The sequence below is a fragment of the Ceratotherium simum genome, chromosome 32 (assembly GCF_057802395.1).
Source record: "Ceratotherium simum simum isolate JZ-2026a chromosome 32, ASM5780239v1, whole genome shotgun sequence".
Lineage (NCBI taxonomy): Eukaryota > Metazoa > Chordata > Mammalia > Perissodactyla > Rhinocerotidae > Ceratotherium > Ceratotherium simum.
This window is the reverse complement of record NC_141931.1, coordinates 26,963,946-26,987,787: the sequence shown is the minus strand read 5'-3', so window position 1 is coordinate 26,987,787 and position 23,842 is coordinate 26,963,946. Positions and strand designations below refer to the sequence as shown.

Genomic DNA, 23,842 nt, shown 5'->3' with positions numbered 1-23,842 from the left:
ACAGGACCCTTCTGAGCATCAAATGAGATAATCCATGTGAAAGCATTCATTAAGTGGCTTCAAATATATGGGTTGAGCCTAGTGTCATCATTGATTACATGTCATCTGAAGGTCCCTTTTGGTTCTAACATTTCTAAGATTTGAGATTCTAGATTCTTCTCTTTCTATGTCTGCATATTTTCCAGCTCCTTGTTTTTACATTTAACCCAAACCAGAGCTGAGGCATCGTTTAAGATGCCACTGCTTTTACGATTCCACTAGCAGATGGTCAATGAGGATGTTGCCACCTGCTTCTCTACATCTTGGCCTCAATTCTTGTGACTGCCTGCCAACAGCCTTCCCGATAAAGCCGGACACCTTTGGTTAATATTCCTCCACTTGCCCTCCTTCTTCCTATTTCCATACCTTTTCTGGAGTCACCTCTTCCATCTGCAAAGCCTCTGCCTCTTTAAAAAAAATCCACTTTCTGATAGGAATATTTTGTTGGCAAATCCTCACCCAGTTCTGATGATACCTTCATTTTTATTCCCTTCAGCACTTACTTTAATTAGAATCTTATTCACTTGGACTTTTTTAGAGTGTGCTGCTTGTATCTTTTCATGTACTTATTTTCTACCTCCACAAAAACTCAAATGTAACAAAATAAAAACCCAGAGAGTGGCTTCACTAGGTGTCCAGGAGTTGGGATTTTCCTAGCTTTTGTGGCCACCCCCATGCTTAACAAAGAGCTGCACATTCAGTGGACAGTTACCAGTTGTAGTGGGTTGAATGGTGGCCCCCCAAAAGATAAGTTCACATCCTAACCCCTGGAACCTTGTGAATGAGCTCTTATTTGGAAAAAAGGTCTTTGCAGATGTAATTAAGTTGAGGATCTTGAAATCAGATCATCTTGGATTATCTGAGTGGTCCCTATATCCAATGTCAAGTGTCCTCATAAGAGACGTACAGAGAAGAGACACACAAGAGGAAGAGGAGACCGTGCGAAGATGGAGGCAGAGGCTGGAGTGATGCAGCCAAAGCCAAGGACTGTAGGCAGCCACCTGAAGTTGGAAGCGGCAAGGGAGGATTCATCCCTAGAGCCTTCAGAAGGAGTGTGGCCCTGCTGACACCTTTATTTTGGACCTCTGGACTCCAGAACTATGAGGGAATAAATCCCTGTTGGTTTAAGCCATCAAGTTTGTGGTAATTTCTCATGGCAACCCTTCAAAATGAATACATCTCTTTTGTGCACAAACCCAGAAATCAAATCATAAGTGGCCAGAGGAGAGAAATTAGTAGAATACCCTTATTAATTCAGTTGCCAAATGAAAAGTTTGGGTCAGTGCAGTTACACATGGCAGCTGAATAATTTCTTAAGGCAAGCCAGTCTCAGCGTCAGTGAACTTGCTAGATGATCTCTCCTCAGTTTTAAATATTTGATGATGTCTTTCAAGGATCCCTTACAACCTCAGTGAATACACGACTAAATAAACCCCATATTCCTTTTTACTGGTGCATAAGAAACCTTAGAAAACAGGATTTCCTGTACATGGACATAGTAAGATCTATAAAATGGGTACAATTTGTTTGTGATGTTAAAGATGCTTATGGATCCTTATTGGTCCTTTTGTTCTGAGTGTCAATAATTTACAAGATGAAATGATAGAAAGAAACATTGTGGTATGGAGAAATAGACTGCACTGGGGCAGGTGGGGTTTAGTCTCATGAAGTCCCTCTCAGCTCTAAGATCTTTCTCTCTCTCCAGTCTTCCTAATTTTTCCTCCCTCCCTCCCTCCCTTCCATCCATCCGCCCATCCATTCATCCCACATGATCTACTGAGTGCCCTGGTATAGGTACATTTTAGGTATATTGCAGGCATTACAGATATAAAGAGAAAGAAAAAAAATGTGGATTCTGATTATGGTTTTTGATGTTCTGGTGGGTATTTCTCAACTTCCTGAAGATTAAAGGATGGTATAAAACAGGTTTTTTATCTATTATTTTGTAGATAGACCCCCTCCCATCTCTGGAAAAAACAAAACTACATCCAAAGGTTGCTAAAAAGACTGCTTAAGAAGAATGACTTCCCAACCGCCCCCAAGTCTTTAGCTTTGTGACTCTAGATAGGGCAGCCCTCCCTTGGCTGCACCCTCTGGAAATGGAGAGGTTCCCTAAGTGACTTGTCAGCTTTCTCTGGAAGCACTGAAGCTCACTACTGACCATCTCTGATGGAATGCTCTGGACTGTGTATACACAGTTGGCTGTCTTCAACAATCGGGTGGGACATCACGTAACCTGTATTGATGACTCCGGGTCGTTATTACCACCACTTGCCACAGAACAGCATAAATCCCGCTCTCCCGGAGCCTCTCAGTTGTCTTGTATTTCCCTTTATGTCAGGTTCTCCACTGTTCCTTCAACCGCAGTCACTCTGCTGGCCTCCGGCAGCTCGGGCAGCCTCCTGTCTAGCTCCTTTCTTTGTTTTCTTTTTAGTTTTTTCCCCTAATCTGCAGCAAGTCAGAAACCAGACAACTAAGCTTTTGAAGGTTCGTATGTTAAATAAGTGTCAACCACGTTTGGAGAAAAGAAGTAAGGAAACTGAAGTACAATGGCTTTCATCTAAGGATGTAAAATGATGGTGTCCAATAGAGAACTTTTGGACAGACATCCATTCATAAAAGAGGGTATGTGTGGCATCCTTTGTGCTTGTATGAGGTGTAGGCTCCTACGTTTCCATGGGCGTGTGTGAGTGTTCAAGGAAGACCCCCTCCCCCCATGGAGAGCACGCAATAAGCATTTCTAGGTGGCTCAAAGCAGAGACAGGAAAAAGAGGAGACACAAAGGAGACAGAAGAGAGAGAAAGCAATGATAAAATGCCAAAGAGAAAGCAGAGTCATGGAAGGAAACGAGAAAAACAGAGGTGAGAAGGAGAAGAAATGTAAGGACGAGAGTACAGAACAAAATAAGATCAGAACCTTCCTGCTTGTGAGACTGGAATCTCTGACTTGGTTGTTTTTAAATCATCATCCATGTTATCACGATGGGCAGGAAGCCTGGTGTGGAACTTTCTGCCACAAAAGCACACTGGCCCATCACGTCACTCAAGCACAATGATAAATTAACGGGAAATCCAGACAGCTCAGTATTTGTCTGCAAAGAGTCAAATTTACCTGTAGACAATGCCTTTAGAATGGAGGAACTGCAGCCCGAGAATGATTTCAGCAGCATAAAACCTGAGGGAGGGAAAATCGAGGTTCAATGTGGATGCGTGGATGGGACAAAATGGAATCCCCATTTTGTATAGGGTGCTCTGCTAAATGGACACGTGTAATTTAAACGCATACATGCATAGTTTTGTTTAACCCCAACAAAAGGAAGATGTCATCCATTCCATAGGTCTAGACGCAGCCCTGAGGGCAGGAAACAGCTGGTATCTTTAGTTATTCTACCCGCTTCTAGTGCTCATTCTTATAGTTTAAACTATAATGCTCAAACTGTCATTTTTTGCTAATAACACAAACATTCAATGTAAGAGTACAGTATAACAGGAAAATCATTTTTCCTTTTATTTTAAACTCTGCTTGGAACACTTAGACCTGTATGTGGGGTCATTCCAAAGAGATCTGACTTGTTCATGTGCAAGAAACGCAGCCTGACAGGTGGAGGAAGGGATAGGAGAAGATGGGAGGTGAGACATTCCTCCCCATCTTTGATGACAGACTCAAAGGAAATGGGTTTGAACTATCACTAGTGGGATTAAAGTTAGAGAGAAGGGAGAACTTCCTGGAAGTGAGGTTTGCTGGATCTCAGAGAAGAATGCAAAGTCCTCTTCCTGGGAGGCATTGAGGACAGGATAGATGGCATGTGTCTGTGATGGCTTCCATGGCTTACAGAGCTGGAGAGGACGGTCAACCGAGAGAATCCTTTCTAGCACGAAAAAGACCTGATGATTAATCTGTTGCAGAAATCCCATAAAATTATCTCTGGGCACTTTGCTGATGGTTCCTGGAGGCAAGGAGATCAGCGGCGTGCTACCCACTGGATTTGACAAAACGGCCATTTCAGCCAAGGGTTCTGCAGGACCTGGTGGAACAAGTCCATCTTTCAACCCAGCTCAACCTAAACTACTCCAAGTGCTCATGAGGGGTGAGTGAAAGATTACTGAGCATCAAGCAAACAAAGCTAGAGCGTACCCCCATTTTTAAGTGGGCCTGGAGGCACGGTTTTCTTGTTTTTGAATGTCACGGCGGTTTCATTACTCAGAAAACGGGACCCACAGGAGGAAGAGTGGCAGGGGTTCTGGGGACTCAGCAGCAGTCCCACCCGGTCAACGCAGCCCGCTCCATTTCGCTTGCATCTCGGGTTGCTCGATGCCCAAGAAGGTGCAGATTTATTCTCAGAGAGCGTAAGGACCTCTTCCAGTTTCCTAATTTCCATGCCCCCGGAGCCAAATGCTTTACGGCTTTACATCGAGCTTCCCTTTAGGGCCTCAGTTACAGCTTCCTCCCCACGGCCACCCTCAAGATCTGTGTTCCATTTGACTGCTTCCTTTCAAAGGGCAAATGTTTGCTTCTGTGTTCAGATTATGTAGAAGCCTGGTGCACTGGGGTGGTTCCTTAAGACACTAAGCAGTTGATTTCAAAACACAGAGAAATGAAACAAAACTGACTTGAATTTAAGCTTCACAAACTGGGGAAACTGCTGCCTTGTTTGCTAGGTTTCCAGGGGATTTAGGCCTGCCCCAGGCTTGAGACACGCTGAGAGAAGAAGCAAGAAAATGCCACATGGGAAAAGTGTTTTGTGGGCCCTGTGGGTCCTCAGGACCTGTCAAGACCAGTGAAAAATCCCAACCCCTTGAAAGGGCTCTTACGTTGCTCTGGAAAGATCGAACTTGTGACAGCTCTGAATGTGGTACATTAAGTCTCCTCCGTTGAGATACTCCATCACAAAAAAGAGGTTTTCCTAGGGAAAAACAAAACAGTCCCAACTTTTAGCTTCTTAAAAAGCAAAAACAAGGATTACTTTTCAAATGGATGTAGATTATTTCAGAGGAACCAATTCTGTCTTGAAATGACTTACAAAAGACTGTCAAAATAATTTAGCTCATCTATAGCATTTCTGAACCCCAAGGAGCCTGGGGAATCTGGCGGTGGGGGATGGGGTACGTGTCATGTTTGCTAGGATGCTTGTATGCTGTGATCCAGCAGATGGGGCACAGCATGAGGAAGGGTCCCATTGGACTTTCCCCTCGACAGTAGGATGGTGTCGGGCACTTAGTGGGTGCTGATCATAAACCTACTGAAGTTGTCAGCGTGTAGAATGGGAAAGAGAATACAAGTTGGGGGCCCTGGCTCCAGGGGCAGGGCTAGAAAGCATTCATTCAACACTCAGCAAGTAGCTCTGAACATAGTCTACGGGCATGGCACCATGGCAGGAGTGAGAGGGGGGATGCTCATTCCTGCCTAATCCATCAAAGATGCTGAGACACAGTCCTGCCTTCAGGGAGCTTACAATCAAGTATAGTCTTATTTCTCTCCAGACTCGACTTCACTTGTTGCAAAACATGGCTTATGAGCCAGCATGTTGCTCCTAACAGAGACACCAGGCATGTTATTAGAGGTGATTTCCTTGAATGGCAGCCCTGAAAAGCAAGGCTGAGTGGTCTTCAGCTTGTGGTCAGGGTGTCAGAGGTAAGCATGTTTACAACGCTTTGAGCACCTTGATTTTGAGAGTCCTCGTGAACCACAGAATTAGTAATCCATGAAGTGTGGAGACGTTTGGCGTGTCTATGCATGAATTTGCACCTGCAAACCTCACCTGGGTGACTTTTTAACAGAATTAACCTTTAAGTTTCGATGTGAGACTAACTGAGGCCCTGAGGCATATGAGGTGACGACAGTAACAGTGTTCTGGCCTGAGAGTGACACACACTGCCTGCCATTTGTACTGAGGCCAGGTTTCCACAGAACTGGGGAACCAAGGATTGTGGCAATTATCTCGATAATTCAGGTAAAGATATATGTCCTAGTTTTTCCAAAGTTGACCTCAGATCAAATTTATTGGTTCCATGTATCTTTAACTGGAGCCCACTCTTTCTCTTGTGGACAGGCCAAAATTTTCTGTGGACAAAAAATCCTAACTTAACATTGTTATTTCAAACATAATTTGAGATTAATCATTTGCCCCATCTGCACATACCTGCTTTCTCATTAGCATATCTTCCCTCTAGCTCTTGTTCTCATAAGTCATATGAACAACTTCTAACCATTACTTGTCTACCTCAAGCTATGAAGACCTGTGCACACGCAGTGGTGGAATCTCCAAAGTACTCAGGAGAATCAAAGGGATAAAAGCTTAAAGTAAGATCACTGATGTCAGTGCTCAGATGAAAAGCTCCTTTTAAGTGTTAGGATGCTCACAAATTCCCCTAAAGGTTGAAATTTTGGAATTTAAAAATTGTCAGTTTGGACTTGGAGAAAGTGGGGAAGGTGACTCAAGGCACAAGGTCAACCCTAACTTCTCCATGTCCCCAGCACAGTGGTCCCATCAATTCTTGCAGCTAAATCAGACCCAGCACCTCTGCTGAGCATTGGTGGCTGAATTTGTGTGGTCAAAGGGAGTCTAAGAAATCACGGGGTGCGGTTGATGTTCACTACCATGGGCATTCCAAGAAGACCCCACTGCCGTGGTGATTGTTAATCAAATAGTAATGGAGATTTACAGCATGTTGGATGCTACACAATCCTACTAAAAGATTTTATGGCTGTACAATAAATCTTTCAAAAGAGTCTGTTCTAGTTGTCATCTTTATATTAAGCCAGGGGCACTGAAAAGGCTCATTGATTGTCTTTTGTTATTCATGATGGCATTTTGCTTCAGTTGAAGCTTTTGATTTGGGTGAATAACAGCTAAAACATGGGCTTCTTAAAGGTGGGTAAGTGCAGTCCATGCCTGAAGTCCAGCTTGGGAGGGCAAGACGGGGAGACCTATTATCCCGCTAGAGGGTGCCATTCTGAGGATCTCTGCCCTCTTCTAGGGGGTTCCGATAGCTATTTGGGAGTCTTGGGGATCCACTCATCCAGGTGACTGTTGGGTTCACTCTGGGCCCAATGAGATGGCTCCATGATGAAATCAGCATAAATGTATGTACATACAGACCATGCAGTAGTGGGGTTTGGGTTTCAGGATCATGTTTTGAAGGATGGATAAATCTTTTAAAAGTGGAATCCCAATTCCCAGTCATCAAAAGTAAATAAATATGATAGACAAACTTTCATAAATGGCTAGGGAAGGAGTGCTCAGAGCTGAAGGTGACCTGCTGCTGACCTGGAACCCTGTAGGACCACCTTCAGAAAGAAAAGTCTGCCCACTGGAAAAACTCTGGTTTGGGTTAGGTAGAACCAAATCCAGAAGGACAAGACTCAAGGTAATTGTTAAGAACATGGGCTTTGCCCTTTCTCAGACCCGAGTTCAGATTTCCTCTAATTGAGACCTTGGAGAAGTCACTTAACCTCTCCTGAGCCTCATATTCTTCATTTGTGAAATGGAGGAAATAATAATCCCATCTCATAGGGTTGACATGAGTGTTAAATGAGATGATACATGTAGAATGCTAGCTCAGGGTTGTCACTCAGCATGCACTTGATAACTGGTAGCCGTTGTCATTAGAGGAAACAATTTACACGCCAGTGAATAAAACAGCAGATGAGAAGAACTAAATAAATGAGGAGATATTCATTCCATGTTCATAAATAGGAAAACAATATTGTCAAGATGTCAGTTCTTCTCAACATGACCTATAGGTTCAGTGCAATCCCAATCAAAATCCCAGTGAGGTATTTGGTGGATGTCAACAAACTGATTCTAAAGTTTATATGGACAAGCAAAAGAGTCAGAATAGCCAACACAATACTGAAGGAGAAGAACAAAGTTGGAGGATTGACACTACCCAACTTCAAGATCTACTATGAAGCCACAGTAATCAAGACAGTGTGGTACTGTTGAAAGAACAGACAAGTAGGTCAATGGAACAGAATAGAGAGTCCAGAAATAGACCCATATAAATACAGTCAACTGATCTTTGACAAAGGAGCAAAGGCAACACAATGGAGCAAAGATAATCTGTTGAAGAAATGGTGCTGGACATCCACTATATATTATAGTATTTCCACATTTCTTAATTTACATTATATCTTATGGCATAAATTTACATGACATCAAACAAACAAACAAACAAAAAAACCCAGCAGCTCCTTTCCAGGGAAAGAAACTACACAGTCCTGAGGCTCTTGAAACAAAGAGGGCCACAGGGAGTTAGATCTCCTCCAATGCTGCCCTTTCTGTTCTGATCACAAGCTGAGAGGAAATGCAAAGCAGGGTAGCGAGGGGGAGCGTGAGCTTGTGACCCACGTCATACCAACACAGCCCTCTCTTCTTCGTGCTGGTAGTACGTTAACTGATGCATATCATTCTTTTGAGGAGTGAAAACTGAAGTGGTGATGGTGTTGGGAGATGGGATGCTCCAAATGTGCCCTGACTCAGAATTTATCAACAACTTGTGGCACAGCATTTGTGGGGTGCAGAGTCTCATCTCTGTGCTGTCATTCACTAGCTGTGTGATCAGGTCAACCATGCCATTCCTGGGCCTCATTCTCAACCTCTGTAAAGTGAGATGTATCAGTGAAACCCTTGACTAAATTGCCCTTTACTAGCCTAAAGACCCCTGATTTTCACCATACATTCAATTTTTTTTTCCTTTTTCTTGGGGGAAAAGATGAAATTAGCAAACAGTGACTATTGAGTACAAGACCCATGTAGTGCTGCCCAAATGATAAAATAAATATTGGCAAGAGGATGTTATACTTGCAAAATTCTTAAGAGAAATCTTTGTCTGGAAACAATGCATATTTGAAGTATAATGAAAGAACAGAGAGAGTTGGTGGCAAGATGTCAGCATAGGCAGACTCTGTACTCACCTCCACCCACAGTCACAACAGATTTACAACTACTCTTGGAACAATTACCCCTGAGAGAGAACTGAAAACTGGATAAGAGGAACCCCTGCAACAAGTGACAGTCCTGACTGAGGTGGAAGAGGCATAAATTCCCTTCTGGAGAGAAAAAAAGCCACCTTCACAACCCACAGTGCTTCATGGCTGCCCAGGAGCAATCCAAAGGTATGCAGCCCTCCCTGGGGGAGTAGGGGACCTGAGCTGGGGAGCATTGCCGCTATAAGCATTTTTTGGACCCAGCACAATCGAGATGAGTGTTCAAATATCTGGCCTTGCTGGCTACTAACAACAACAGGGAATACCCTGAGAAAAGCTATTTGATATGAAAAAAAAAAGCTGGCTCTTAAAGGGCCCATGCACAAAGTCACCTGTTTCGGAAAGCAACCTAAAATCACCAGAAAGAAAGGTGCACAGTCTTTTGGTGAAAAGAGACTCAGCTGATAGGCTCTGGGTGCATCTCGGTGAGAGCTGAGAACTCTCCAGGGACTGAGACATTGGCAGAGCCATTATTGTGACCTAGTACAGGTGTGCTGACACAGATGCTGGCAGACACCATTGAAGTTCTTCCCCTGGCCTCTCAGCCCAGGGTCTGCCCCACCCACTAAAGCACCAATTTAATCCAGCTCAGTCAGTGCAGGCAGCCTGCCCTAGGGACTGGGCCCATCCAGTAGCAAGTCCCCGGGCAACTTGCGGGCCTGCAGAGGCTAGGTGACTGGATTCTCTGCAGCCGTGTGAGTGGGTCCACCTCTGCAAGGCAGGGCATTGTGTGGGGAGCTGGTGGAGTGTGTGGGGCATTGGTGGAGCGTGTGGGGCCCCTGCACTGGGGAGACTGGGTCCATTTCAGGGGGTTGGGGTGCACACACAGGGTAGGACTGTGTTGTGATGGTGTTTGTGGCCCAGTGGATGGTGGGGCTTGTCAGCTGCAGCAGACTTGTGCTTCTCAAACAGCCACATAGGGGATTGGCCCCACCTTCCAAAGCCTGAAACAATTGGGTGCTCCCATGCCTGGGGCCATCCCCAGCCAGCTGCAATCCTGAGAGAGCTGACAAGATCCTTGTAGGCTGGAAGCCTACAGCATTTGTAAGCCCCTGAGCCTAGCAACCAGCCACGCTGGGGGCCTACACACTTAACAGAAAAACTGCAACAGGAATGTGCTATTAGACCTTGCAGCCAACTCTGCTGGGGCTCCCCATGCCTGATAAAGAGACTGAAGGGTCCATAGCACCCACATGCAGCTGAGCACTGCAACCAGCCAGCCAGCGGGACAGCCCAGCCTCCCTGGGCACCTAGAGCAAGAGCAACCCTGCCACAACAGAAGGACACATGTAGCCCACACAGGGGTCACTTCTGGAAGATTTAGAACTGGTGATGAGAGGGAAGCACACTGCTGGGCCTCATAAGGCATCTCTTACATAAGGCCACCTCTCCAAGAGCAGGAGATGTATCTGACCTACCTAATACATAGATACAAGCACAAAGAAAGAGAAAAAATGAGGAGGCAAAGGAATATGTTCCAAGTAAGGGAACAGGACAAAACCCCAGAAAAAGAACTAAATGAAACAGAAATGAGCAACCTACCTGACAGAGAGTTCAAACAAAGAGTGTTAAGGATGCTCACTGATCTGGGGAGAAGAATGGATGAACTCAGTGAGAAAGTCAATAAAGAATTGGAAAATATAACAAAAAACCAACCAGAAATGAAGAATACAATACTGGAAATGAAAAATTCACTAGAGGGACTCAAAACCAGAGTAGATGATATAGAAGAACGGATCAGCAAGCTGGACGAAAGACTAGAGGAAATCACCCACGCTGAACAGCTAAATGAAAAAAGAATTAAAAAGAATGATGACAGTCTAAGGGACCTCTGGGACAACATCAAGCGCACTAACATCCATGTCATAGGTGTCCTGGAAGGAGAAGAGCAAGACAAAGGGACAGAGAACCTATTTAAAGAAATAATAGGTGAAAACTTTCTTAACCTAAGGAAGGAAACAGACATCCAGGTACAGGAAGCACAGAGAGCACCAAAAAAGGTAAACCCAAAGAGGCCCACACCAAGACACATCATAATCAAAATGTCCAGAATTAAAGATAAAGAGAGAATCCTAAAAGCCACAAGAGAAAGACGAGTTACATACAAAGGAAACCCCATAAGGCTATCAGCTGACTTCTCAGCAGAAACCTTACAGGCTAGAAGAGAGTGGCATGATATATTTAAAGTGCTGAAAGGAAAACACTTACAGCCAAGAATACTCTACCCAGCAAGGTTATCATTCAAAATGGAAGGAGAGGTAAAGCGTTTCCCAGATAAGCAAAAATTAAAGGAGTTTATCACCAAGAAACCAGTCCTACAAGAAATGCTAAAGGGGCTTATTTAAGGGGGAAAGAGAAGACCACTAATAGGAAAAAATTATCTATTTCCATAATAAGAGTGTAACGGATACAAACGCACAAACAAGAGGTTAGATATGATATCAAAAAAAAAAATGTGGGAGGAGGGGAGTAAAAGAGTAGAGCTTTTAGAAAGAGGTCAAACTAAAGAGACCATCAACTTAATATAGATTGCTATATACGTAGGTTATTATATATGAACTTCATGGTAATCACAAACCAGAAACCTGTAATAAATACACAAAAAACTAAGAGAAAGGAACCCAAACATAATACGAAAGAAAGCCATCAAACCACAAGGGGAGAGTGCAGAGAAGAAGAAAGGAACAGAGAAGAACTAGTAAAACACCCAGAAAAAAAGTAACAAAATGGCAATAAGTGCATACTTATCAATAGCTACTTTAAATGTCAATGGACTAAATGCTCCAATCAAAAGGCACAGGGTGGCTGATTGGATAAAAAAACAAGACCCATATATATGCTGCATACAAGAGACACACTTCAGACCTAAAGACACTCACAAACTGAAAGTGAAGGGATGGAAAAAGATACTCCATGCAAATGGCAATGAAAAGAAAGCTGGGGTAGCAATACTCATATCAGACAAAATAGACTTTAAAACAAAAACTGTAACAAGAGAGAAAGAAGGGCACTACATAATGATCAAGGGAACAATTCAACAAGAGGATATAATACTTGTAAATATCTATGCACCCAACATAGGAGCACCTAAATATATAAAGCAATTATTAACAGACATAAAAGGAGAAATAGACAGTAACACAATAATGGTAGGGAACTTTAACACTCCACTCCACTTACACCAATGGATCCATCATCCAAACAGAAGATCAATAAGGAAACATTGGCCTTAAAAGACACAATAGATCAGATGGACTTAGTTGATATATACAGAACATTCTATCCAAAAACTGAAGAATACACATTCTTTTCAAATGCACATGGAACATTCTCCAGGACTGACCACATATTAGGTCACAAAACAAGTCTCAATAAATTGAAGAAGACTGAAATAATACCAAGCATCTTTTTTGACCACAATGGTATGAAACTAGAAATCAACTACAGGAAGAAAATCAGAAAAGCCACGAGAGATTAAACAAAATGCTACTGAACAACAATTGGGTCAATGAAGAAACCAAAGAAGAAATCAAAAATACGTGGAGACAAATGAAAATGAAAATACGACATGCCAGAATTTATGAGATACAGCAAAAGCAGTTCTAAGAGGCAAGTTTATAGCAACACAGGCCTGCCTCAACAAACAAGAAAAATCTCAGATAAGCAATCTAACAGTGCATGTAAAGGAACTTGAAAAAGAAGAACAAACAAAGCCCAAAATCAGTAGAAGGAAGGAAATAATAAAAAATCAGAGCAGAAATAAACAGAGACTAAAAATAGAGAAATACAGACTAAAAAAAAAAAAAAAAAGAAAGAAAAAATCAATGAAATCAAGAGCTGGTTTTTTGAAAAGATAAACAAAATTGACAAACCTTTAGCTAGACTCACCAAGAAAAAAAGAGAGAAGACTCAAATAAATAAAATCAGAAATGAAAGAGGAGAAATTACAGTGGACACCTCATATATACAAAAGATTATAAGAGAATACTGTGAAAAGCCATACACCAACAAATTGGATAATCTAGAAGAAATGGATAAATTCTTAGAATCATACAACCTTCCAAAACTGAATCAGGAAGAAAGAGAGAATTTGAATAGACCAATCATCAGTAAGGAGATCAAAACAGTAATCAAAAACCTCCCCCCAAATAAAGGTCCAGGACCAGACGGCTTCCCTGGTGAATTCTATGAAACATTCAAAGAAAATTTAATGCCTATCCTTCTCAAACTCTTCCAAAAAATTAAAGAGGGGGAAGCTCCCTAACTCATTCTACGAAGCTGACATTACCCTGATACCAAAACCAGACAAGGACAACACAAAAAAAGAAAATTACAGGCCAATATCACTGATGAACATGGATGCAAAAAGCCTCAACAAAATACCAGTAATAGAATACAATACATTAAAAAGATCATACACCATAATCAAGTGGGATTTATTCCAGGGATGTAGGGATGGTTCAGCACCCACCAATCAATCAATGTGATACACCACATTAGCAAAATGAAGAAAAAAAATCACATGATCATCTCAACAGATGCAGAGAAAGCATTTGACAAGATACAGCATCCATTTATTACAAAAACTCTGAATCAAATGGGTATTGAAGGAAAGTACCTCAACATAATAAAGGCCATATATGACAAGCCAACAGCTAATATCATTCTCAATGGTAAAAAACTGAAAGCTACCCCTCTAAGAACAGGAACCAGACAAGGATGCCTACTTTCACCACTCCTATTTAATATAGTATTGGAAGTCCTGGCCAGAGCAATCAGGCAAGAGAAAGAAATAAAAGGTATCTAAATTGGAAAGGAAGAAGTGAAATGGTCACTATTTGCAGATGACATGATTTACATATAGAAAACCCTAAAGAATCCACCAAAAAACTTTTTGAAATAATAAATGAATACAGTAAAGTTGCAGGATACAACAAGCAACATACAAAAATCAGTTGTGTTTCTATATACTAACAATGAAGTAGCAAAATGAGAAATTAAGAATACAATCCAATTTACAATTGCAACAAAAATAAACTTAGGAATAAACTTAACCAAAGAGGTGAAAGATCTGTACACTGAAAGCCATAAAACATTGTTGAAAGAAATTGAAGAAGACACAAAGAAATGGAAAGATATTCTGTGCTCTTGGATTGGAAGAATTAACATAGTTAAAATGTGCCTGCTTCCTAAAGCAATCTATAGATTCAGTGCAATCCCTATCAAAGTCCCAATGACATTTTTTCACAGAAATAGAGTAAAGAATCCTACAATTTATATGGAGCAACAAAAGACCCCAAATAGCCAAAGGAATCCTGAGAAAAAAAAAAAAAGCAAAGCTGGAGGTATCACACTCCCTGATTTCAAAATACACTACAAAGCTATAGTAACCAAAACAGCACAGAACTGGCACAAAAACAGACACACAGATCAATGGAACAGAATCAAGAGCCCAGAAATAAATGCACACATCTATGGACAGCTAATTTTCGACAAGGGAGCCAAGAACATACAATGAAGAAACAAAAGTCTCTTCAACAAACGGTGTTGGGAAAACTGGACAGCCACATGCAAAAGATTGAAAGTAGACCATTATTTTATACCATACACAAAAATTAACTCAAAATGGATTAAAGACTTGAATTTAAGACCTGAATCCATGAAACTTCTAGAAGAAAACAAAGACAGTATGCTCTTTGACATCAGTGTTAGCATCATATTTTCAAATACCATATCTGACCGGGCAAGGGAAATAATAGAAAAAATAAACAAATGGGACTACATCCAACTAAAAAGCTTCTGCACAGCAAAGGAAACCATAAAAAAAATGAAAAGAGAACCTAACAATTGGGAGAAGATATTTGCAAACTATACATCTGATAAGGGGTTAATATGCAAAATATGTAAAGAACTCATACATCTCAACAACAAAAAAACTAACAATCCAATTAAAAAATGGGCAAAAGATCTGAACAGACATTTCTCCAAAGAAGATACACAGATGGCCAACAGGCACATGAAAAGATGTTCAACATCATTAACTATCAGCGAAAGGCAAATCAAAACTATAACGAGATATCACCTCATGTCCATCAGAATGGCTATAATTAACAATACAGGAAACAACAAGTGTTGGAGAGGATGTGGAGAAAAGGGTACTCTCATACACTGCTGGTGGGAATGCAAACTGGTGCAGCCACTATGGAAGACAGTATGGAGATTTCTCAAAAATTAAGAATAGAACTACCATATGATCCAGCTATTCCACTGCTGGGTATTTATCCAAAGAACATGAAAACACGAATGTGTAAAGATACATGCACCCCTGTGTTCACTGCAGCGTTATTCACAATAGCTAAGACTTGGAAGCAACCTAGTGCCCATCAAGGGATGAATGGATAAAGAAGATGTGGTATATATACACAATGGTATACTACTCAGCCATAAGAAATGATGAAATCCAGCCATTTGTGACAACATGGATGGAACTTGAGGGTATTATGCTAAATAAGTCAGAGGGAGAACGTCAAATACCATATGATCTCACTCATAAGTAGAAGATAAAAAAAATAACAATCACATAGAGACAGAGATTGGATTGGTGGTTACCAGAGGGGAAGAGGGGAAGGAGGAGGGCAAAAGGGATGATTAGGCACATGTGTGTGGTGATGGATTGTAATTAGTCTTTGGGTGGTGAACATGACATGTAATCTACACAGAAATCTAAATATAATGATGTACACCTGAAATTTATATAATGTTATAAACCAATGTTACAAACCAATGTTACCACAATAAAAAATAAATAAATAAAAAGAGAAAAGAAAAAGAACAGAGATGAGCCTTCCCTTTGAGCCTTCCTCAAAGGAGGTAAGCATTATGGCCCACACGACACCCCAAAGAAGGTCATACAATAGAGGTCAGAGGGCATCCTCCCACTGAAGTCGCCTCCTTGTTATGCTCCTAGAGCTTGGCCATTGGTTGGGGACAAATACCTCTCTGTACCGAGGGTCCTGACTGCTTTAACATTTAAATTAATCCCACCATGGGCCAAGGGCTGAAAAGCACAAAGGGTTAGAATGGACTATGGCTTAGCATTGTTGAGCAGACAACGGGAGTGGCAGGAGATTAGCTTTTTGATTGGTCTTTGTATTTTGTTTCTGAATTGTGCGTCCTATTCTCTTAGAAGGAACTCAAGCAGGCTTGCCCAGAGAAGTGTCTTATTTCTGATTTTGGAAAAGAATCGGAACAAAGGCACAGAATGATAACCTCTAGGATTCTCGCCCAGTCTGAGCGTTTGGTGAATTTTTTCACTTTTGCCTACTTTGGTGCAAAAACATAGCATTTTGTCAAGTAGCTGTTTGGAAAAGTGAATTTTATAGTTGGAAGGTTGCCTTACTTAGCCAGTTTCTAGAGGAGGAAACACACCAAGGTTCCTGGAACCTCTGTGGGTGTCAGCTCAAAGGGACTGACTTGTAAAGTGAGTGTTCCTATAAGGCTCCTGTTCCTACCATTCATGGTCTTCAGAGGGAGTTCTCTGAGTGTCCTTCCACCATCCACTGACTTTATTAATGAAATGCTAAAACACTGAGCATACTGCCATCCTGTCTGGGAAGCAGGTTTTAGTTGGGATTTGACAGTACAATGACGTTAGGGTCACTGGAAGAAGGGATTCATTGAATAATGCCCAAGTACCTCTGGCTTACAAGAAAGCATTTGATGCAGCATTTAACAACATTTATTTAACTCTCAACTCTCCAGTTTACAAGTATACCTATGGTATGCATGCTGTTCTGGATGCCGGAATATAAAAACAAGAGTCACAGTTATTTATTGCTCTGCTGTGATTTTCTGACAGCTGAAGGCAATAATTGATGCCAATATTCTGTAGATAGATGGGTATTCAAAGCTCTGTGGCTCTTTTTTTGGTGCTTTTAAAAATGGTATTTATTATATTCTTGCAAAATCATTTAAATATATATAGAGAGTACTCAAAAATTCAAAATAGCCTAGTGTTTTTGCCAAGAATTCTGTGTTTGTGTACAAAACACCGAATTTTCCAGTTTCCACAAATATCTTTCATTCCTTGGTTGATGGAACTGTATAGTTGCTTCTCCCCTGTTCTTATAAAAATATGACATAGCACTTAGGGAGATTCTAAAATGTAAATTCCTTTGTATTCATTTTCTTTGTGAAATATCTATATAAAATTTAGTTGTAAAGGTGATTTATACTGGTATACAGAAGGAAGGGAGGTCAACATTGTGTACGAGAATAAAAATATTTAAATAGTTTGCTAATCTAAGAACTAGAAAAAATATCATTTTTCAGATAACAGGTGTTATGTACTAACTTTAGTGGTATTCAAGGCCAAATTATTTAAATCATTCTGGTCTAAATTTAACCAAGACATTGTCTTGAATCTCTACTTTTGTGACTCCCATCCTTTTTACTTGCACCATAGCTGCAACTGGTGTTAGAAGTAGAGGCAGGTCCCCTCCAGAGGGTGGACTACCTCAGCGGAGGTTTACGTCTTTACTTCTATGTATTGTCCCCCAAAAGCAAGGTTTTAGTTGAGAATTACAACCTGTGAGAGCTGCCTTTTTGACATCCTCAGCTCTGTGGTCGTGAGACTATGGAGGGGCTTCCTGTCTGGAGGAAGACCACCAAGCCGGGGGCAGGGCTGCCCAAGCTGGGTGCACAGAAGGTGCACCCCAGGTGGGGGCGGAGCTTGCATCCCGATCTGCACACCTGCTGGCTCACCTGGACGTCCCTCTGGTGTACTTACACACCCTACATCAGTCTGGTCACACCAACACTCAATTTCCTAGGTATGCTTGTAATTTAGAAGGCTGAGCAATTCTGAATCTGGAGTACTTAACTATTCCTTTCTTCTGTATTGAGCTATAAATTAAAACATCCTAGAAAAACAGGTTCATTTCCTTTTTCATAAAGAACATACTATCAAAAACCCAACACATAATCATATACGTACTTTTTATATCTATAGTGTGTGTGCGTGTGTGTGTGTGTGTGTGTGTGAGAGAGAGAGAGAGAGAGAGATGGCTCTCTGCAGACCAGCCAACTCACTCGTTAGGGCCTGTGGATATTTCTACTGTAAACTCTAATTAGTAAAATTCTCTGCCTTCAATAGACCCATTAGTATGTGTCAGAAAGAACGTGCCTGAGTTTCTAGAGGTTTGTACTTTGCAACAGGAACTCAGGCTAGGTTGGTATTTACTGACTTAATTGTCCCACAGCATCTTCTTGCATTAACTAACCAATTATTTTCCTTCATAACGGAAGTACAAATAGCACTGCATTTCATGAATTTTAAAATTGTTTTCCCTGCTAGGATTAGGTCTCTAATGAGAGGAATACTGCAGTCAGGCCTAAGGACTTTGCCACCAGACTGCCCAAGTGTGAATCCTGGACCCCTCCTTAACAGCTGTTTGACCTCTGATGCTTGTCTTACCCCCGTAGGGCCACCTCACTTTCCTTATCTGTAAAATGGGGATAATAATAGTGTCTGCCTCATAATGTTGCTAGGAAGATTAAATGAGCTAAAATATGCAACCTGCCTACAACATGGACTGGCTCACAGTAAATGCTCCATGATCATCAGCTGCTATTATTATATTTATGACAATAGTTATTATATACGATACACATGCATGTACTTGTTGAGAAGTATATATTCACACGCACAGAAGGGTCTCAGGAACAGACTGACTTTTACCACAAAAGGCAAGTTTTAAGGAATATGGTTTTGACGTGAAATGACCTACTCTACTGAAGATTTTCAAGTTTCTAAATTATCACTGTTATAAAGAAAAAAAATGTAAAAAATGGTGAAAGGAAATACTCAAAAATCCTACCTCCGGGTGCCTTTGAATGATGTAACTAGGACTGATACCCTTCTTTTTATAATACTTTTCTAACTTTTAAAGTATGTTTTGGTGTAATTACTTTCATAATTAGGGAAAATGTTAATGAATTTTACTTAAAAATTATAAGTGATTGGGGCTGGCTCAGTGGCGTAGTGGTTAAATTTGTGCACTCTGCTTCGGCAGCCTGGGGTTCACGGGTTCAGATCCCGGGTGTGGACCTACACACCGCTCATCAAGCCATGCTATGGCAGCGTCCCACATACAAAGTGGAGGAAGATTGGCACAGATGTTAGCTCAGGGACAATCTTCCTCACCAAAAAAACCCACGAAAATTATAAGTGACTTTTCTGTCTCCTTATGTTTATATGGTATAGATTCTCAACATTTGTCAAGGGGGGTTGTTATTCTTGTTCTGATCTAGGCTACTGAAGAGCAGATTCCCCAAAGTACAAGGAATAGCTAAAGACTGACAGTCTAGCCTATACATCAATTTGAAAGAGGTCTGGAATAAGTCTGATTCATTGATAGATTCAAAGAAGTATTGCTATTGGTAGGGCTGGCATGGAAATTTAGATTGTTTGATATAAAGTAAGATCTCTTTTTCAGCTCACCTAAGTTCAAACTAGCAGGCTTAAACATTCTGAAGAAAGTATGACCAGGCACAGGGTAGTAGAGTCTGACCTGATGAAATACTTTAAAATCACTTTTAATCCAAATAACACAAATAGAATAATTCTTTCAAAAAAGAAACAAAATAACAGAAAGATCTAATAAGGGAAGTGTCATTAAAGTAAAAATCTGTGTTCACACTATGAAAGAAAGATGTTTAAATACAAGATTAAAGCCATAGATTTAACAAAGTCATTTGTGTCATTCTCACAGGACTGTGTTTGCATACACAAATATTATTTAGAGAAGTTAAGTCCTAGGGCTGTCAAAATACATCAATATTTAAAATATACAATAATTCTTTAAAAGGACATTTTGTGAATGGATATTCTAGAATTAGTAAAGGGGGCCTATAAAGATGGCCTGAAAAGTTATTTTAATAGATCTAGCTTCTACACTGCCTTCTTAGAATGATTACATTTCTTTTAATAAGAGAATGAAAATAAAGAGCATGGAAAATTATTTAATAATGACAACAATTCAACATAGCTAGTCAAATACTGAATAAATAAGAGAACAGTTGCCAAGTGTGCACATGTTATTGGATAAACGAGAACTTTACAGCATTAAAGAGATTAGCTAATGATTTTTATCAAACCAATAACAATTTTGAAAAAACACAGAGAACTTGGCAAATATCATGCAAATGAGATCAGGAATATAGTCTCCATCTCCAGAAAATCTAAATTGGGAGAAGGAGGAAAAGAATAACTGTAGTCATTTTTCCTAGTGTTTTTTCCTTCAAAAGCTACTAAATTAATAAATTGTATACAAGAAAAGACTTGCCATGTCTAAAGAAGAAATAAAATTAGAATCAAAATATTTATTACAAAATATCTAAGTATACCAGGACTCCTTTCAGAGTATCATATGTTAAGCATATGTAATAAATGCTGTAACATCCAAGATGATAGCCTAACAATATAGAAACTGGAGAGGAGAATTCAGCTCTACTTTGGGATCTATCCTATCATAGCCAGTGGAAAGAGCCGGGAAGTTCACCTGGGAGAACAATGGGGAGCTGGTCCCTATCTAAAGTTAAAAGAAATCATCCACATGAAGTATTTAGCTCTGTGCCTGGTATATGGTAAGAACTCATTACATGTTAACCTTTATTATGTATATTGTTGTTATTTATCACACAGGGAAGGAAAGCTTTAAGTTATATTATATTCAGAACAAGGATGGCCCTAACATTTGCAAGGTCTGGAACAGGAGTACAAACAGATGCCCTACACCATATGTCTAAGAATTTAAGTGCTATAAATCAAGCTCACCAACTATTAAATTAAATCTATTCTATACTCTTATATGGGCTCTTTCCTCCCTCTCTCTCTATAGTCTTGAGAAAGATAATTTCATAACGACCAAGAAAATTAGTGACGAATTTAGAAATTTAGAATTCCTCCAAATCTTGTACCAGTTAAGTGGCCACATGGGGAACTCCCCTCTCCCCCTGACAACAGACCCGAGGAAGACGTTCACACATGCTTGGAGCTGTTCGAGTATGGAATTCTGAGGACCAAAGCATGGCTTAGGAATGGGTACGGGGGCCAAGACGACATGCTCCATGGGGAGAAGTGTGGCTAGAGGAAGGTCAAAGGGAGGCTCCTAAAGTGAGGCTGGGCAGAACCCCTCTTGCTTGGGTCTAAGCAATGGATACTTCTCCAGTTAAATGAGTTGTGAGTTGGATTTGGTGTTTAGATAGTACCTTGAAATTTCAACTTTTCTAATAATTTTGGATTGACAGTATGATCCAGAAAAGAGCACTGCACTGTCATCAGCTAGGCTGATCTTTGAATCTCAATTTCCTGAGCCGCAAAATGAGGGGATCTGACACAATAACCTCTACAACCCCTCCCTATGCTTAAAAAGTTCTCTATCTATTGAGCCTATCATTATAAGAAAAGCAAAGGAGTATAACAAATCAAATTAGTAGCTATAAGCAACCAAGATGTCTCCCAATAGCTGAATGGATAAACCAACTGTGGTCCATCCAGACAACGGAATATTATTTGGCAATAAAAATAAATGAGCTATCAAGCCATGAAAAGACATGGAAGAACCTTAAATGCATATTACCAAGTCTCAGAAGCCAATCTGAAAAGGCTCCATACTGTGTGACTCCAACTCTATGACACTCTGGAAACGGCAAAACTATGGAGATAGTGAAAAGATCAGTGGTTGCCAGGGTTTTTGGGGGAGGGAGGGATGAATAGGTGAAGCACAGAGGATCTTTAGGACAGTGAAATCATTCTGTATGATACTATAATGGTGGATGTCTGTCATACATTTGTCAAACCCTATAGAATGTTCAAGACAAAAAGTGAACCCTAATGGAAACGATGGACTTTAGCTTTATCAATTTTATCAATGTTGACTCATCAGTTGTAACAAAAGTACCACACTACAAGAAGATATTAAAAACAGGGGAAACTATGGGGGCTGGGGGAGGGAGGGGATATATGGGAACTCTCTGTACTTTCCACTCAATTTTTCTGTAAACCTAAATCTGCTCTAAAAAATAAAGTCTATTAATTAAAAAAACTAGTAACTATAGGCTAGCCAATACATTCAAAGTAACGTTAGTGCACAAGACAAGAAGAAAAACATTCTTTAGATTCCTCCTCATATGGAATTCATACAAATATCAATAAAATAATGGGACTGAGCAATATGGAGACTAATAAAGTTCTACTAAATTCTTATAATGTTTATTTGCCCTGTAAAGGTAGAAATTACACAAAGAAGGTAACACTGCAGGTTCTATTTAAAATCTTCCTTGAAAATATGAGTTCTAGGAACACATTTTTATTTATTTTGGTTGATAGTGTCCACTTAATCAAAATATTTGTAAGTGCTCTTCTAGAAATGGTTTTCAGAGAGTTTCTTGGAGAATTACTGCTTATTTCTTTCAACCTATTAAATGCTTAAGATTTAAGAGCTCATTCACATTCTGGATAAATACAAATCATTATAAATTGGATATAGCAGTTAAACAGTAAGTTTTATACCAACTTCTTTCTTTGTCTGGAAGGCTACTTTCATCTTGCCAATTCCCATCCCTGGGAAATTCCTATCACACACTCTCTCTCCAGACTCTTGTCCTTAGACGATACCTCGAAGTTCGTGCTTCTGTCTCTTACTGAATCTCTATTAGAGCCCCTACTGTTGACATTTCTAGCCTTGTCTGTGCCTCCAAGGTCTCAGTTCTATCCCTGTCCCTCTCCTTCCCAGCAAGAGGCAGTTTCCTACTTTATTGCAGTGACACAAGCTCAGTGAGCACTCTCAAATCTCCTCTCCTTCCCACTTCATCTCCATCTCCCAGCACCACCTCTCTCCTTACCAAGGTCTGCTGTACTCTTTGCCCTAACCCCTTCCTCTTCCAGAATCTACCTCCCTTTGGTCTGGTTTCTTCCTCTGTCTCAAGCATTCTCCATTAACTCTTAAACCCTGTGATCATAACAAGCTTCCATCTTCTGAAACACACTTTCTGAAACACTTCTGTATGACACCGAAGCCGCCCACCTTCCACTCACTCCTTAAGACTCTGTGACCTGACATATGCCTTCATCCTCCTACTGAGAGGCTGCTTCCTGTTCCTCCTGAAGGGCACAGTCAGCAGTCCTGACTCCTCACCACTCTGAACACGTGCTCCCCTCATTCTTGAAATTCTTCCCCCACCACTGACCCTACTCCTCTGGCCCTCCCCACAGCTCTCTGAGGGATCTCCCCTGTCACTTTCTTTTCCTCTTCTTCCTCCCACTTCTTAAGAGGGGGCTTTTCTTTGGTTTGGTCCCTAAACCTCTTCAGTGGGTTTATTCCAACTCTCATGTAGTCCCACAGTTTCACCCAGTGCCTCTTTGCAAAAAAAGTCCTACATTATTCCCTTCCTCAGGCATCTTCTGTAACCCACGCAAATGCGACATGGTCTTGGGTGTAATAAGGAACGGCATCTCCAAGTGCCCTATTTTGGGGAGCAATTATTGCCGGGAACAATACATATTAAGCTGCCATATGCTATTTATCATATATTTTTCTCTGAGACTTCTAGCCGAGAAAAGGACGTTGAAAGGACAGAAGTTTTAATGCGGCGAGATGAGATGAGAAGGACTTGAGCACAAGATCCTGGGAACCCGGGTGCAGGGGCAATGATGGGATGGAAGGGCACAGAGAGGTGGAAGAGGCTATGCCAAGGATGAACACCCTCTTCTCTGCAGTTTTGTCAGGACTAGCCTTTCTGGTACCTGAGGATT

At 40.8% G+C, this 23,842-nt stretch overlaps 1 protein-coding gene across 1 annotated transcript in view; it reads right to left on the bottom strand.

Moving 5' to 3' along the window:
- The window catches only part of PRKCQ (protein kinase C theta), a 128,655-nt gene that overhangs the window by 23,874 nt on the left and 80,939 nt on the right, over positions 1-23,842 (bottom strand). The window contains exons 13-14 of the mRNA XM_087420853.1: positions 4,851-4,942; positions 3,151-3,213 (exon numbers count right to left, since the gene is read on the bottom strand). Coding sequence (XP_087276979.1) covers positions 3,151-3,213; positions 4,851-4,942 — 155 coding nt within the window. The remainder of the gene's footprint in view (positions 1-3,150; positions 3,214-4,850; positions 4,943-23,842) is intronic.